General features: G+C 35.1%; 1 protein-coding gene across 1 annotated transcript in view; it reads left to right on the top strand.

The window, feature by feature from the left end:
• LOC150101176 (uncharacterized) overlaps window positions 1–17,630 on the top strand; it is a 202,517-nt gene that overhangs the window by 79,524 nt on the left and 105,363 nt on the right. Inside the window, exon 5 of the mRNA XM_090402185.1 lies at window positions 5,973–6,083. Coding sequence (XP_090258311.1) covers window positions 5,973–6,083 — 111 coding nt within the window. The remainder of the gene's footprint in view (window positions 1–5,972; window positions 6,084–17,630) is intronic.

Genomic DNA, 17,630 nt, shown 5'->3' on the forward strand with positions numbered 1-17,630 from the left:
TCGGAATATTTCCACTATAACATATTTATTCATGAAAATTGCTTAGGAAAATAAAATGACAAATTCCAGGAGAACTTCTACGGAACACTTATTCACCTTCCGCGGAACACAGTTTGGTAAACCCTGGGGTAATCAATCCATATTGTGGGATGAGTTGTTTATTATTACATGGCAGAAAATTTACTTCTCTTTTATGATCATTGTAGTTTTTAAAGTGATAACTATTTTATTTGTATAACAGTCGGAAAATTTTACTTATAAAGCACGTGATTTCGCATGTTGACTGATTCCTTTATCGGCGTTGTATATAATGAGCAGCATGTTGCAGCACATTCTAGTGTAACGTAATAATGTGTAAGTAAGGAGTGTTCGTGAAGTTTAATTTTGCGTGTGAGTAAGTGTTTGTCTTTTTATTATCGAAAGTCTAAATTTTGCTAATTGTTATTTTAAAGATTTAATTTGGCCCAATGAGAAAAAAAGCACCGAAGAAAAGCAAATTTTTTGGAAATGAAAATTGCAACTTTAGATTGCTTAGCAAAAGGAGAGGTATCTACGGCGATTGGTAAACATTTTAATTTAGGCAAATCTTACTATAAGAGCAATTAAAAAGAATGAAGTCGCAATAAGAAAATCTGTCATTTCTGGCACAAAACTAAGTGCCAAATTATCATCATACACAAGCGATGCTTTATTAGAAAACACGGAACGAGTGCTCGTAATTTAGATTGAAGAATTAACTCAAACAAGAATTCCTATAATTGGTTATTTAATTAAACAAAAAGCTCTTCAGTTTTATGAACAGATGAAGAAATTGGAGCCATCTACTTCTGCTTCCTAGGCGGATAAAGAATTTTCGGCTAGCAAAGAAGCAACCAAAAATTTTCAAGAGAAGTTAGCCAAAATTATTGAAGATGATGGATATTGTCCCGATCAAGTGTTTAATGCTGATGAAACAGGATTGTTTTGGAAGAAAATGCCTAGTCAGAACTTACATCGCAAAGTCTGAGAAAAAAAGCGAGTGGGTTTAAAGCAAGCAAAGATCGAGTAACGTTGTTACTTTGTAGCAATGCATCAGGAGATCGAATGTTAAAACCCCTCCTAGTAAATCGATCTCAAAGACCATGTGCTCTAAAAGGCAAAGATTTAAAACAGTTGCTGGTACATTGGATGGCTAATACAAAGGCCTGGGTAACAACTGCTGTATTTACTGAATGGTTCCATAATTGCTTTGTACCAGAAGTGGAAACATATATGAAGCAAAAAGTTCTCGATTTTAAAGTTTTATTAATTGTTGACAATGCACCAAGTCATCTGCATTTAGAACATCCAAATGTGCAGGTAATGTTTTTTCCATTCTACTTTTCTACTATTCTACTTTTAAATAATATTACGTTAAGCACACTTTTCGATTTATATTGGATAAACTAGAAAATGAATCATTAACAGTAACTGATGTTTGGAATAAATTTTCTATTTGGGACTGCTTAAATCATGTTGCATCTGCTATCACTGAAATAAGACCACAAACTTTAAATACCTGCTGGAAAGCAGCTTGGTCTGGATGCCAAGTGCAACCATGCAAACATCTACATTATCAGCTGAAATCATTACTTTGTAACGTAATGATTTCAGCGAAATCATTAAAAAAAAGTAACGAAATCATTACTTTGGCATATGAAATTGGTGGAGAAGGTTTTGATACATTTAGACAGAACAATGTAGACGAATTGCTTGTGGATGATGCCTTCAGTGACAATGATATTATTGGATATTGATTAACTTCAGATATCATTGAAGATCCAGAAAATGATAGTGAAGTGGAAGAAAAACCTGTCCTCACTGCAAATATAATTTGAGAAGGTCTTGAACTGTGTAATAAATTGGAAAATCATTTTCTTGTTAATGACACAAATTCTGAACGAGCCTTTAAATTCCAACATGAGCTGAAGGACTATATGTCTGGATATCGCGAGTTGTATAAAAAATTAGTGAAATCATCGTCGTAAAGTTTAATCGTTAATTACATTGCCAGAAGAAAAAAATCAGCACAGAACGAGGGAAGCTAATTCTGTTTGTGAAGAACCATTGCCTTTACCATACAGATCTGATGTGCTGACTATCTCTTCTGGTAATGAAAGTGATTTTACACCAGTTCGCAAACGTTGCCGAATATTGTCTAGTAGCGATGATAATTCTGATGACAAATGTAAAAAAAAAAAAAAAAAAAAGTTACTTTTCAATAAAATTAAATGAATAAAGCTTTGAAACAAACTTAGGCATTCTTATTTTCCTGAATTTTCATCAACTTTTTTATGCGATTTTAGGTTTATTTTAATTCATTGCTTCGGTTTTATGCAGTTTTAGAAAATTATGGAATGTATCCCTAATTTTTCAATGTAAGTTAGGCCTTTTTTGTGCGATATTAGGTTTATTTTAATTCATTGCTTCGGTTTTATGCAGTTTTAGAAAATTATGGAATGTATCCCTAATTTTTCAATGTAAGTTAGGCCTTTTTTGTGCGATATTTTATATGCAGTTTTCTATGGAATGTATCTACTGCATAAAAAGAAACCCGACTGTGTGTGTGTGTGTATGTGTGTGTGTGTGTGTGTGTGTGTGTGTGTGTGTGTGTGTGTGTGTGTGTTTTTCAGAATTCATTTTTACTCGGTTGGAATATTATGAAAAAGCTTTAATGACTGATTCCGAAAGATAAAAAGATGACATGATATATTTGAAAAGATATTACTAGTTTCGTTGAATTGATCAACATCTTCAGGTTCAGGTATCACAATCAAAGAAGTATATAAAGAATTACAGAGACTTAAAATTGTAATAACAGAACAAGTACAAAAAGACAGTAGCGTGTTTGAAAACAAAATGCAAGCTTGAGTTCCAAACAAACGTATACTATGTGCTGTCATGAGTGCACCAGTACTTAACAGAGGCAACGTTTGCATCAGAGAGATTAAAACTCAGGCTGTTGTTGATATGAGAGGAATCTAGAGAAATTTCCCTAGATTCAACAATCTTTCTCTTGAGTTCATCATAGCACACATAGATGTTAGAAGTTTGAGTCCAGTTCACAATGTGTTGGCGGCCTTCATCTAAGTTAGCTGAAAAGAGAATGTTGCTAGAGAGAGCGCTAGCTCTAGTCCTGTTATATGAGATGTCTCGACGATGTTCTTCCAACCGTAGAAGGATGGATTTAGCAGTCTGGCCATAGTATGGCTTTCCACAATCACATAAAATCTTGTACACTCCTGAAAATTGAGTTGGAAGATGTTTCTCTTTAGGTTTGCTAAGTATTGAACAAAGTTTTGGAAGCGTAGTGAAGCAAGTTTTGAAGTTAAACTTCTTGAGAATCTTTGACAGTTTTGGTGAAATAGAGCTGATGTAAGGCAAAGAGATGAAGGCTCTTGGGGAAGAGGGATCTTCAGAAGTAGTTGAGCGACTGGGAGAAGTTTGTTTGGAACTCAAGCTCGCATTTTGTTTTCAAACACGCTACTGTCTTTTTGTACTTGTTCTGTTATTACAATTTTAAGTCTCTGTAATTCTTTATATACTTCTTTGATTGTGATACCTGAAGATGTTGATCAATTCAACGATACTAGTAAACTAGTAGTATCTTTTCAAATATATCATGTCATCTTTTTATCTCTCGGTATCAGTCATTAAAGCTTTTTCATATATATATATATATATATATATATAATACTGAAAAAAAAAACATCATAAGTAAATTATGATTATCTGAGTTTTTAAAAGTAAGCAGATACCAAAGAAACAGGAGACCCCATTAACTGATAAAAAGGAACAGGAGGATGGGTGGGGAAAAGAGTTGTGCATCCTTGTCATTGTGAATCAGTGAATTTTCTCAACCCTTTCGACCAAGAGTTCAGAACATTCACAAAATTTGTTCCAGAACACATGTACCGAACTCCATAGCCCTAGTTTTCATGGAAGGACTGGTGCATATAAGCCAAAGAACAGTGCATCAATTCACCTTGTGTGTGTGGTACATAATTCAGCAGTAGATTAAAAGTCTTAGTATGGAGTGACAAATCTTGCTACATGCTCTTCAAATCATATGTATGTGTTTGGATACAGCTATCAGGTCAATACATGCTGGTAAAAATGTTTATCAGCATGTAATGACCAATCTTCCAAGCCTAATGGTGGCACTAGTTTAATACTACAGGGTGTTCGGGATAAATTTGACATATTTATAATTAATTATATTTTTCCGTAAGTTACATGTATTAACACACACTTCTCTTCATTTAAAAGTTTGGACCCTTCTTCATTCATATACAAGATGTCAGAAAGGATGGATAGCTGGAACCCACCTGAATCATGGAAGAGAATAACTTGTATCATGATGATTTGTGCCCGCCATCAAAATAAGGATATTACGACTGCTGCCCAATGCTCCCTGAATACAGTAAAAACAATCAGGCATGAACTAGAGACTTGCAATGGTGACTATGAGGATGTAGCAAGAAGAAAGATCCCTAGCAGACGATCTGATTGCGTTCGTACAGCAGAATTCCTCACAAATCTGCAGGAACAGGTGTTGCCCTGGCATTGGAATTCGGGCTTTGTTCGTGGAGTTGCTAACTGTAGTCAAGCCCTGGATAACAAGGGTAGCCAATGGTAGGCCGTATGTATGGCAGCAGGATTCGGCCCCTTGCCACACCTCTGGGAAAAGTCAAAAATGGTTGTCTGAAAATTTCTACGACTTCACCAGTCCAAATGTTTGGCCTCCAAACTCCCCAGACCTTAACCCCATGGATTATTTTGTATGGGGCGCAGTTGAAAAAGACACCAATCGCACTTCCAGTAATACAAAAGCCCAGTTAATGGATAAAATTAAAACAGTTTTTGCGGCCCTTCCCAGGGAGACTGTAGCATCAGCTTGTTCGAGGTTCCGAAGCAGGATTGAAGCTGTGATCGATGCTAATGGTGGTTATTTTGAGTAAATCTTGTTGATAGTATTGTAATTAACTCTGCCTGTAATGTTTTTTTGTCAATTCATTAAATTTAATAGATACAAAGAAGATTTTCTTTTTCCTTACGAAACTGTCAAATTTATCCCGAACACCCTGTATAGTGATGCTTCTCTCAGTTTGCACTATTGCCCTTTGTTATGTCATTTGGAAAAAATGAACAATGTTGTGGAGATATTCTCGATAAGTCTATGTTGCCTACTATAGTCATTCTATGAAAATACTTCACTTGAATATGACATGATAATGCTTCATCATACTGCCAAGGCTCGTCTGGTGAAATAGGAGTAACGAGCATAGAGAGGTCAGCACAGTTTTAATCTAACCACTATCAGTTGCCTTCATGAAGAGTTGGAGTATTAGTTGAGGGCAAGATGTCCTCGTGGATCTAGCTTCATTTAGGAACTGATACTGGCATTTTAGTAGAAGAATAGACCAAAATTGCTGTGTTCATTTTTATCAGCATTTATCTGCTCAGGATTGTATGTAATCATGACCAAATGTAGGCCAGCAGTATACTAAAATTTATGAAATTAAGATTTTGTAAAACTCTTAAAGTTGTATAATTTTTGCAACATAGTGTAAGCTATTCGCCGGCCTGGTTGGCTGAGTGATTAGCATGTCCTCTCTCCAGCCAAAAGGCTGTGGGTTCGAATCCCACCATGGGCATGGATGTTTGTTATTGTCTGTGAAAATACTAGTGGTGGTAGTTGACAGTAGATGGCGTTCGTGTAGATGATGAAGGTAGTTGTGGTTGGTGGAGATGGAGAGTTGTAGAGTAGATATCCTCCCTTGATGGGGCTTTGAACCCCCTGGAGGTGTTATGTAATAATATTCCAAGTAGTATTACTGAAATACTAGTTTTGTTTTTTTTTACCTTAATAATTTTGAAAGATATATCTTCTATATTTTACCTTTAGAAATTAATTTCGTTATGTAAATACCAGAAATTGATTTTTATTTCAGACTCTTCAGCAGAAAGTCATTTCATTGCAAAAATGGCTTGAGGAACAATCGAGGCACATTCGTCAAGTGGAAGAAATACAACAGGCCACCATCAATGCAAGAATAAGAAATGTGAGTGATTAAAAAAAAAAAAAACTTAGAAAAAACTTACCATAATTTTTTTTATTTAATGTAAATTTTTATTTTTTATGGCTGTCATCCTTTTTAAATTTTAAAAATATGTAAACTTTATACAGTGTAGGTAGCAAAGCTTATGGAATGGTATTTTATCAGCATTTTGAGTATAACCGTTGAAGTAAATGGATACCAGTTTGCTTATACTGCTGTGCTAACCTGGTTGTAAACTTAGTTAACTTTACGTACTCCACATCCAACAGGCTGTAGGTTTAAATTCTTCCTTGGACATGGGTGGTTATGATTGTCAATAGGTGAGAGATGAATTTTATCTTCCAGTGACTACTTCTTACTAATTGCCAGCCTGAATAGGCTTGCAGAAGTTCGATGTTTGCTCTCTGGATCAGGGTTTCTTAGGTGTGTGTGTGTGTGTGTATTTTATTTTATTTTTCTGTATATATTTGTATAATTAAAACCTTTAGACATTATGATATAGGTTTACAAATTTGTGTGGAAATCACATTTAAAATAAAATAGAAATTAAAAAAAAAATTCACATATATGCTGATTCACCTAGATCAGGGGTGGGAACCTTTTGCACTCGTGCCAAACGTGGCATGCCAATGTTTTTTTTTTTTTTTGGCATGCAACCCAGGGTTCACCTTGAAAAATAATTAAATAAATACATATCCAACATCTTAACCTAAAGGAACTTCAAGAAGTGATGCAAACAGTAACCAAAGTTGTTAATTACATTTCTGCACTTGATTTGAATAAAAGACAATTTTTATTGAATGAGGTGGAAGTGTACAAAGGACTAATCATGTACAACAGTGTTCATTGGCTTAGTCGAGGTCTTGTTCTGAAGCAATTTGTTAAATGCCTGGATGAGATAAATCTCTTTTTTGACTAATCAACAAATGTCTTATAAAGAAATGTATAACATTGTGTGGGTTTGTGAACTGATGTTTTTTGCAGATTTTTGCGAACATTTAAATGACTTTAACCTTAAACTACATGGCTATGGTAAGACTCTTGATGTTATGTTTGATGACATAAAGGCATTTGAAAAGAAACTTGCAGTTTTATAAAAGGGATGTAGACAGTGAGAGATTTAAATATTTTCTAAACCTAAAGAAATACATCAATGATCTCCAAAAGGATGACAAAACAAACAATTTCTTCAGAAGCTATTTTTAAACATCATTGTGTCAACTGTTGAGCAGTTCTCTCTAAGATTTGTTAAGTTCAGAGAATTAGAAGAGACTGAAAAATTCATTAAGTTTCCAGACACAATAAACCTGGATGAATTAAACTTGCAGATGTTTATGTGGATAAATATGGATGATTTTGAAATGCAGGTTATTTTCAAAGCAGCTCAATTTGAAGGCAGAAATTTGTTGACCTCAGAGTTGACTTGGAAAATATTGAAAAGGAGTGATTAGAGACAGGAGTAACAGAGAAAAGTGCAGAAAACGAGGTACTAAGGACTTAGAATACTGTTCCAGAAACTTTTTATGTATTTTATGTATATTTAACAAAACTCTTGCAACAGCATTACTATCCATTTTTGCATCTACATATTCTTGTGAATCATTGTTCTCGGTGATGAACTTTGTTAAGTCTCGTAATTGGAGTAGCCTTATGAAACTAGTGGCACATGCATATCTCTAAAGGTTACAAAATATAAACCTGATATAAATTATCTGTCATCAGTGATGCAGCAGCAGAAGTCTTATTGACTAACATGAATAAAACATCCACTATTTTTCTTTCTCTAGTTTTGATTTGATGTTTTCTGCTAAAAATTTTAAGATTAACTTCTGTTTAATCTGTAATTTTTATGTATTACTCATAAGGGATTAATAATTAATAAAAGAATATCTTTAATTTAAATTTTCTTTTATTGTGCTTTAGTCATGTAAAACGATTATGAGATTGTGCACTGTAACATATTGAAAAACTTGAAAAAATTTGTTGGATTTGATCTTTATAAAAAAACAAAAAAAAATTCAGAATTATTGTTTACTTTTTTGCTGATGTTAAATATTGCATCTATAAATTGTGTGGCTGCATACACTTAAAGGCAAATAAAAAATATCCACAGTATCAACAGGGTAGAAGGACTTTTAAGTAAAAATTCTGTCACTAATTTTTACATTCATTCAATCTTACATGACTTACAATAATCCCTCTTACAATATTCTTTGATTTTACCACTCTTGTGTGAGTTTTTATTATTTTAAAAGGTTCTCCCAATACTTAAAAGACAATAATATATTCCCAAAATTTCGGTTGGTACGTAACAAAATTTCGCATCAAAGATTTCGCCATTTTGGCATGCACACTTAAAAAGGTTGCCCACCCCTGACCTAGACAGTGTATATATATATATATATATATATATATATATATATATATATATATATATATGAAAGAATGATCATTGACTCAGTTAACATATATATTTTTTTAAAAAAGAAAAGAATTCGGCTTGTAACAGCCTTCATCGGGTGATATTATAAAAGAAAGAAAAAAGAAAAAACACTGAAGCTTAAATAAACTATTAACAACATAGAGAGTCTCTATACATAATTGACATTCAAATTGTGGTTGTATTTAAAGCTGTTCTTTCGTTTGTTGTATTGTTGGGAAAGTGCGTGCTAGTAGTATCTCGTGAACGCCAGTACATGATTACAGATGAATGACTATCTGGGAGGTTGTAGCTCAAGTTATTATTTAGATGAACAGGACTGAAGATGATTTCCCTAGATTCCACGATTTTTCTCTCTAGTTCATCATTGCAGCGGAAGATGTTAGTAGATTTTTCCCAGCAGACTGTGTGACTTTGGCTTTCATCATTAGGATTAGCCGAGAAAAGGATATGACTTGATAATGCACTGGCTCGCTATCTCTTGTAAGTAATGTCCCTCATGTGTTCTTCCATATGCAATTCTTTTTTCTTTCTTTTATAATGTCACCTGATGAAGGCTGTTACAAGCCGCAATTAGCCATGTTTTAATATTAAAACCTTTTTACTTAAATCTCGGTTTTAGTCATTCAATTCTTTTTAAAAAAATATATATGTTAACCGAGTCAATGATCATTCTTTCATCTATAACCTTCATGATGAGGCTTCTATTGTTAATAATAAAAGAAACTTCAAAAAAACACTGAAGAGGATTGGACTAAGCATCAACAGGTTAGTCTTCTTGAAACGTTGCAAGTTTCATGTCGTCTTTCCTAAATTTATATCCTTTAAAGAAAATATAACAACAGAACGTGCAAGGAGAATCTATCATAAAGCTAAATTAGACCTACTGTCTGAAAGAATCTCGGATACTAAACAAACTCTTGCTTTTCTTTTCAATAAAAAAATAACTATAGTGGAGAAACTGGAAGAATCTCTAGATAATGAAAGTTGGCATACTTTTAATATAAACTGTGAATCTCAAGCAGCCACAATACAATATAATAACAAAGTAAATCTTATAAGAAAATTTGAAACATTAAAAAGAATACAAAATAATAGGAACTTCTCAAAACCACACATCAATGTTGACAAAGTCGTTATCAACAAATCTTCTTATATACTTTCAGATGAAGAAAAAAGCATCCTTAGTAAAGGTCTAAACTTTATTCCTTCCCCAAAATACCAAAGGAGACACTACTTACTAAAATAGAAAAAGCTACTTCATTTCTCCCTTCACAAGATTCTAAACTTCTACGAATTGAATTAATCTTTATTATCAATAACACAAAACCACCTGCAGATAACATTACTTTAACAGAACGCAAAGCTATTAAAAGTTTAAAAAAAACAACAGAGATATAATTATCCTTCCTGCAGATAAAGGCAATGCAACAGTCATCCTCAACTCTGAAGATTACCAGAATAAAATGCTTGAATTACTATAAAATGATACCTACTCAATACTCGAGAGAGATCCAACTTGTGAACTTCAAAATCATACAAAGAACTTATTAAAAACAACCACTGAATTATCCAGGAACATTCGCTTATCTCTACGCTCTCATCATTCGTTAATTCCTCGCATATTTGGTGTTCCTAAAATCCATAAAGAGAACACCCCACAACGCCCCATTGTAGAAGGCATCAATTCTCCGACGTACAACCTTTCAAAATATCTTATTATTATTATTATTATTATTATTATTATTATTAAACAAGACCTCATGGAGTCAAAGACTCATCTAGGAGGTCCTTTTATCTCACACACATCTCATCATGCCGGGTGTTAAACACATTCAAACTCCTTGCAGACACCACACTCTCAGGCAAGGCATTCCAATCATTCACAACTCTGCACGAAAAAAACCTGCCTCTCACTCCCCTACTCACACCCTCTTTATAAAGTTTCCAGGGATGACCTCTGGTTCTCCCCTGATCTCCCACTATTCTCTGCAGAACTTCTCCACCATTGATCCTATAACAACCCCTTACCAACTTGTAGGTCTCTATCATATCTCCCCTCTTCCTTCTCTCCACTAGACTCTGCAAATTACATCTTTTCAATCTTTCCTCATACTCGACATCCCAGAGGTCAGAAACTACCTTAGTCAGTCGCCTTTGGACCCTTTCCAACATCTCTTCATCCTTCTGAAAACCAGGTGACCAAATCTGGGCACAATAGTCCATGTGTGGCCTAATCAAAGCCTTATACAATGGAACAAGAATCTCCCTACTTCTACACGTCAGTGTCCTCCTCATCATTCCCAGAAGTCTTTGTGTTGTCTTCACAATTTTGGCGATGTGTCCCCTAAATTTTAGATCCTTATCCACTATCACTCCCAGATCTCTTATTTCCTCTACTTCCAACAATATATTCTCACCAAGCATAAATTCTGCATCCCATCTTTGTTTTCCAAATTTTAAAACCTTACATTTTGCAACATTGAACTCACATCCCCATTTGCTTGCCCAATCACTCAATTTATTCAAGTCTTCTTGCAAGGCCACAACATCTTCACTACTCTTTATGGTTCGTCCCAACTTTGCATCATCTGCAAACAACTGAATATCTCCATCCAAATCTTCGCCAATATCATTAATATACAAGTTAAATAGTAATGGCCCTAAAACAGACCCCTGAGGCACTCCACTAGTGACTTTCCTTTTCCTGGATATTGCACCCCCATACACAACTTGTTGATACCTATCAGATCTTGCCAAATACCGCAAAAGTTTTTCAGGCAAATCGCCATCCTTTATCAAGAGCACTACAGAATTTGTTTCACACATCAAGGATATAACAGTTAATGAAGATGAAATCATGGCTAGCTTGGACATAACTTCTTTGTTCACTAATGTCCCAATAGATGAAGTCCTAACATTACTCAAGGACAAGTTATCCAAAAAAATGTTACCCTTGCTTACACATTGCATCAAGTCCAGTTACTTCAGATTTCAAGATACTATATACAAGCAAAATCATGGGCTGGCTATGGGTAATCCTTTATCCCCTGTACTTGCAAATATTTACTTAGAGGATTTTGAAACCAAGGCTATCTCTTCCTTTATTTTAACACCTAAAGTTTGGAAACACTATGTAGATGATGTCTTCATTATTTGGAGCCATGGACATGATTCCCTTATGGTTTTCCTCGAACATCTCAATAGTCAACATCAAAGTATTAAGTTTACTGCTGAGCTTGAAACGAATAATTCCCTGCCTTTTCTTGATGTCAAACTGACCCGCTCTTCTAGTAAACTCAAAATATCGATATATAGAAAGCCCACACATACCAACAGATATCTGCATAGTCAGTCCCATTACTTCCCTCCTTATAAGCTTGGAATAATTTCCACCTTGGGACATAGAGCCCATTCTCTTCTGGATGACCTAAATGAACTTCTTACAGAAATGAACCATCTCAAAACTTCTTTCAAAGTTAATGGATATTCCAAGAGAATCATTGAAAGATTCCTTCTTAATCCTCCTAGACATCACTCAGAAGAAATAAATAGATTCAAAGGCAATATATCTATTCCTTACATAAGTACAGTTTCACATAAATTAGCAAAAGTTCTAAGAAAATACAATATCAGAACTTTGTTCACTCCACTTCCAAAAATCCATTTCTTAATAAGCCACCCAAAACCTTGTCATCATCATCTTAAATATACTGGTGTATATAAAATATTGTGTGATTGTGATATTCCATATTTTGGGCAGACAGACAAATCTATCGGATTGCATATGGAAGAACACGTGTGAGACATTACTTACAAGAGACAGCGAGCCAGTGCATTATCAAGTCATATCCTTTTCTCGGCTAATCCTAATGATGAAAGCCAAAGTCACACAGTCTGGTGGGAAAAAACTACTAACATCTTCTGTTGCAGTGATGAACTAGAGAGAAAAAATTGTGGAATCTAGGGAAATCATCTTCAGTCCTGTTCATCTAAATAATAACTTGAGCTACAACCTCCCAGATAGTCATTCAGCTGTAATCATGTACTGATGTTCACGAGATGCTACTGGCACACACTTTCCCAACAAACGAAAGAACAGCTTTAAATACAACCACAACGTTTTAATGTCAATTATGTATAGAGACTCTCTATGTTGTTCATAGTTTATTTAAGCTTCAGTGTTTTTTCTTTTTTCTTTCTTTTATAATGTCACCTGATGGAGGCTGTTACAAGCTGAAACTAGTCGTGTTTTAATATTAAAACCTTTTTATTTAAATCACGGTTTTAGTCATTCAATTCTTTTTTTAAAAAAAAAATATATATAGATATATATGTGTGTGTGTGTGTGTGTGTGCCCCCAGTACTGTAACCAAACCCCTGAAATATACTGTTATGATGATCCAGTAATATTAAAGGTTGAATTGATTCCTGAGTCTTTGTTACTGAAATTAAAATCAATTTCAGTATTAGAATAATGAAACAGATGAATAATTAAATCATGCAGGCATAACCTGGTCATATAACACATTTGGTTCCAGACCACCATCATGTAGTGACTTTCATCGTATAGTGAATCACTCTCTCTTTTTCACTTTTAGATGCATGTTATAGTTTAATGATGCTTTTAAGCAGTCATATCTGTGCATAAATTATGTGAATAAAGCATTTATATATGCCATTTATGCAAACAAAAACTTGAGAATAATTTTTAGCCAAATAAAAAATATTCTGAATATCTCAACTTAAGGCAGGGGTCTTCAATGCATGGCCTATCAGCCATTTTGAAAAAATAACTACTTAACATTAAAACGCGATTAAATAAAAAATAATTTCAATGAAGCCCACGGGCCGCTAAGCTACACTGTGGTACACCTTCCAACACTATGGCGTCTACGAGTAAAAAGAGTAAATTAAGTGATTCTTGTCGGGTTTTTAATGAAAAGTGGACAGTTTGTACTTTTTTGTGCTGATCGACGATAAGCCAGTGTGTTTAATTTGTAATGAGTCAATGTCAGTATCAAAAGAATACAATATAAAACGACACTATGAGACAAAGCATGCATCCAATTTTGATCACCTTCAGGGCGGCTTCGTGTGGACAAAGTGAACCATCTCCAGATTGATTTAATATGCCAGCAGGGTATGTTTAAAAGGCAGAGGGAAGAAAACGAAACGTGGGTCAAAGTAAGTTATGTAATAACTGAAAAAATTGCTAAAATATCAAAAGCCTTCTTGGATGGTGAGCTTGTGAAAGAGTGTCTCATTGCTGCTGGGGATATTCTGTGCCCAAATAATAAGGAAGTGTTTAAAAAACCGAGTTTGTCTGGGGTAACTGTTCTTTGTCACGTAGCACGACGTGACGAAGAACTTGCCAATGACATTGAAAGAACTTTAAAAAAACAGTCATCCGAATTTATGTCATTTTCACTTGCTTTAGATGAGAGCACAGATGTGAAGGATACAGCACAAGTCGCTATCTTTGTCCATGACATTGATCAACAATTCAGTGTGACAGAAGAACTGCTAGCTCTCACTACCTATGAAGGGAATAACGAAAGGCACTGATATTCTTGAAGCCACCAAGAAAACGCTCCAGTGTTTAGACCTCAGCTTAACCAACCTTGAGGGTATGGTAACTGCTGGCACCCCTCTATGGTGGTAAAGAACGAAGGGTTTGTTTTGTTGCACTGCTACGGAAAGAACTGGAACTAGAAAGTTATTGTGACTGTCGTCAACATTATTAGTGCAAGAGGATTGAATCATCGTCAATTCCAAGAGTTTTTGACCCAAGAGTGCGAAGCTGATCATGGCGATGTGGTTTATTATAGTGATGTGCATTGGTTGAGCAGAGGGAAGGTTCTTAAAAGAGTCTTTGACTTAAGGAGCGAAATACAGCAGTTCATGCAAACCGAGGGGAATTCTGATTGTGGAATTTAATGATCCAGAGTGGATGACAGACTTTGCCTTTGTGACCGACATCTCATTGCATATGAATGACCTAAATATGTGGCTACAATCCAAAGATAAACTGGTGCACACTCTGTTTGATCACATCAAAACTTTTGTGGCCAAGCTTAGACTTTGGGAGGCACAACTCGCAAAAAAGGACTTAACTCATTTTCAGCTTCTTGCTGAGTCCAACTGTTCATCTCTTGATGAATACGCTACAAAATTAGCCATATTGCGAAGTGAATTCGAAGAGAGATTTAGTGATTTTCGTAACCAACAGTCTTCTTTAGATTTATTTTCAATGCCAGGCTCAGTACAAATGGAGTTGCTTGAACTCCAAAACAACTCTTCTTTGAGAGAAAAATTATTCAATGTGCCCTTGCTTACATTTTACAAAGACTACATTTCTGAGGACGCATTCTCTAATCCGGCATGCTTTGAAGATGTGCACCTTTTTAGGAAGCACATACTTATGTGAGCAGTTCTTCTCCAGAATGAAGCATGTGAAGTCCAAGACAAGAACTCAGATTACAGACCAACATCTGGAGAATACTCTGTGCATAGTGACTTCCAACATTGATTCCAACATCGACAAGCTGGTCAAGGAAAAACATTGCCAAGTTGCCCATTGACATTGTAAAAAGTGAATGTTTTCTTCATTAAATTATCTTTTTTCAAGTATTGATTGTATTCACTTATCATGAACCCGATTCCTACCTACGCTCTTAAAGCTGAGTTTGTTTATTTCAATTGGATTTTATGTAGGGTATCAAATGCACAGTGTTCCTTGTGAATCTGGAAAGCATCTTACAATTCTAAATACCACAGTATAGCTTAGTGGCCCATGGGCTTCATTGAAATTTAATGCGGCCTGCACTGTCTGAAAGGTTGAAGACCCCTGAACTTAAGGAAACACACCAAACAGCTTGGTCATCAATCTATACCATTAAAAGTTTTTCCATTTCGACAATAAGATTGTCACATTTATGGATAACTGTAGCATAATTAGTGTAATGCTTTTCACTTCACTCAGAACTTTATCTTTGTTTTTAACAACTGTAATGACAGCAATGCTAGGTAATTTCAGCCTTCTGCCTTTCAGTGGTGTTTGATACACCATTGTCACTAAACTTAATGATTTTAACCTTAGCATGTACGTAATAGGTTTACTCATCTTCTTATTTTCACTGGAGCAACAGCATCCTTAGTTTCTTAATTTGAATTTTATCTATCATTATTAATAATGATAAAATGGATAGTTATAAACAGTTTATAATTCACAGAAAAATGCCAAAACACAAGAGAAAGAAGTAGCAAGCAATAATGTCGTAAACATACAGTTCATGAAACTGTACATTAGTTGTTTCACTAGAGCATCATATTGCTAAAACTGTCGTATTAGTGAACGCATCATCGTATGAATAGGCATAAGTCATAATTGAAAAGCATTGTGTGAGCAAATCGTCTTAAAGCTGGGTATTACTGTATAAAAAATTGAATTTGTATTGAAAGAATTAGATAATTTAATGGTTCCTTAAATTCCACTGAAATGAAATTTTCTTTTTTGAACAAAAACATTACAAAAATAATGATAAAGATCAGTAGAGACAGCCAGTATTAGTATTTGGCTACACAAATACAAAATTATGCAGTACATTAATTAGCAAATTTTACATAAAGTTTTAATAAATGGGTCATCATTAAACTCCTGTCAGATTTTAGAGAAAGACAACTTATACTAGAATATTAATTAAAAACTTTAATTAATACTTCCTGTGTTTTGGTAATGTTACATTACCATCTTCAGGGAACACAAAATAATAATATGTGCACTCAGACATAACACTAAACGAATGTGGCTGAAGAAAACAAATGAAGTCGGTTCTAGAGTGTCCTAAAGGTACCCCCCTAGTGGGCTAAATTGGGTTGTCTTGGCTTTTGGCTGATGATCTTAGAATGCAAGCTTCTCATATTTGGGGCAGTCTCATGCATCAAAATGTTTGGGGAGTTTTTTTAGAGCTGAGGCTGATTCCAGGAATAATCTCTCATATGTTTACTTGTTGCAGTGTAGTAAAGTGGCTTTCTTCCAGCATATTTTGTGGCAGGTGTCCAAAGCATGGTCAGCAAGTCCTGAGTGGCTGTATTGGTGGAACTGGATATAGTCCATATGTCCCTGGCCAACTTCTTTATGGAGACCTATGAAAAAAGCCTTAAACTCAGCTCCACATAAACTGGCCAGATAGCAAACACATCATCTACATAGATTAGCCAAACAGATGATGTGTTTGCTATTTGGCCACATTGCTTGGACATACTCCACAACTTCTTAACACACTTAAACAATCAACACTCCAGGATCCAGTTTACCTTGGAAAAGGAAAACAATAACAATCTCCCTTTCCTAGACATTCTGATTACACGCCATCAGTTCAGATAACTATGCCCTAACTACTGAACTTAACCATATTCGTAACACCTTCGTAGCCAATGGCTACAACCCTAAAAAAGTCCAAAAAATATTAAAACCAGTTACCCACCCCCTCCTTCATAACAGAGATTACTCTAAATCTATCACCATTCTTTAAATCTGGGGTACTTCTGAAAAGCTAACAAAAATTCAAAAAATTATGACCTGACAACTTGTTACAAACCATATAAAACATTGGCAATTCTTATCTGCTGCACCAAAGACCAGCCACTTCCCTTAGACCTACCTGGAGTATACCAGGTAGGTCTAGGGGAGGACCAGGTAGTTGCAAACTGTCCTACTATGGCCAAACAGGCAGGACAGCTAATATCAGGATATCTGAACATAAGGACTATATCCAGTTCCACCAATACAGCCACTCAGGACTTGCTGACCATGCTTTGGACACCCACCACAAAATACACTGGAAGAAAGCCACTTTACTATGCCACAGCAAGTATAAATATGAGAGGTTATTCCTGGAATCAGCCTCAGTTCTAAAAAAACTCTCCAAACCCCAAGAAATTTGGATGCACGAGACTGCCCCAAATATGGGAAGCTTGTGTCCTAAGAACATCAGCCCAACAACAAGACAACCCAATTTAACCCACTAGGGGGCATCTTTAGGACTCTAGGACCAACTTCAGTTGTTTCCTTTAGTGTTAGCGCCTGCGTGCACATCATTATTTTG

The sequence above is a fragment of the Typopeltis vanoorti genome, chromosome 12, assembly GCF_054136105.1.
Source record: "Typopeltis vanoorti isolate ZY-2024b chromosome 12, IOZ_Tvanoo_1.0, whole genome shotgun sequence".
NCBI classification, from domain to species: Eukaryota; Metazoa; Arthropoda; class Arachnida; order Uropygi; family Thelyphonidae; genus Typopeltis; species Typopeltis vanoorti.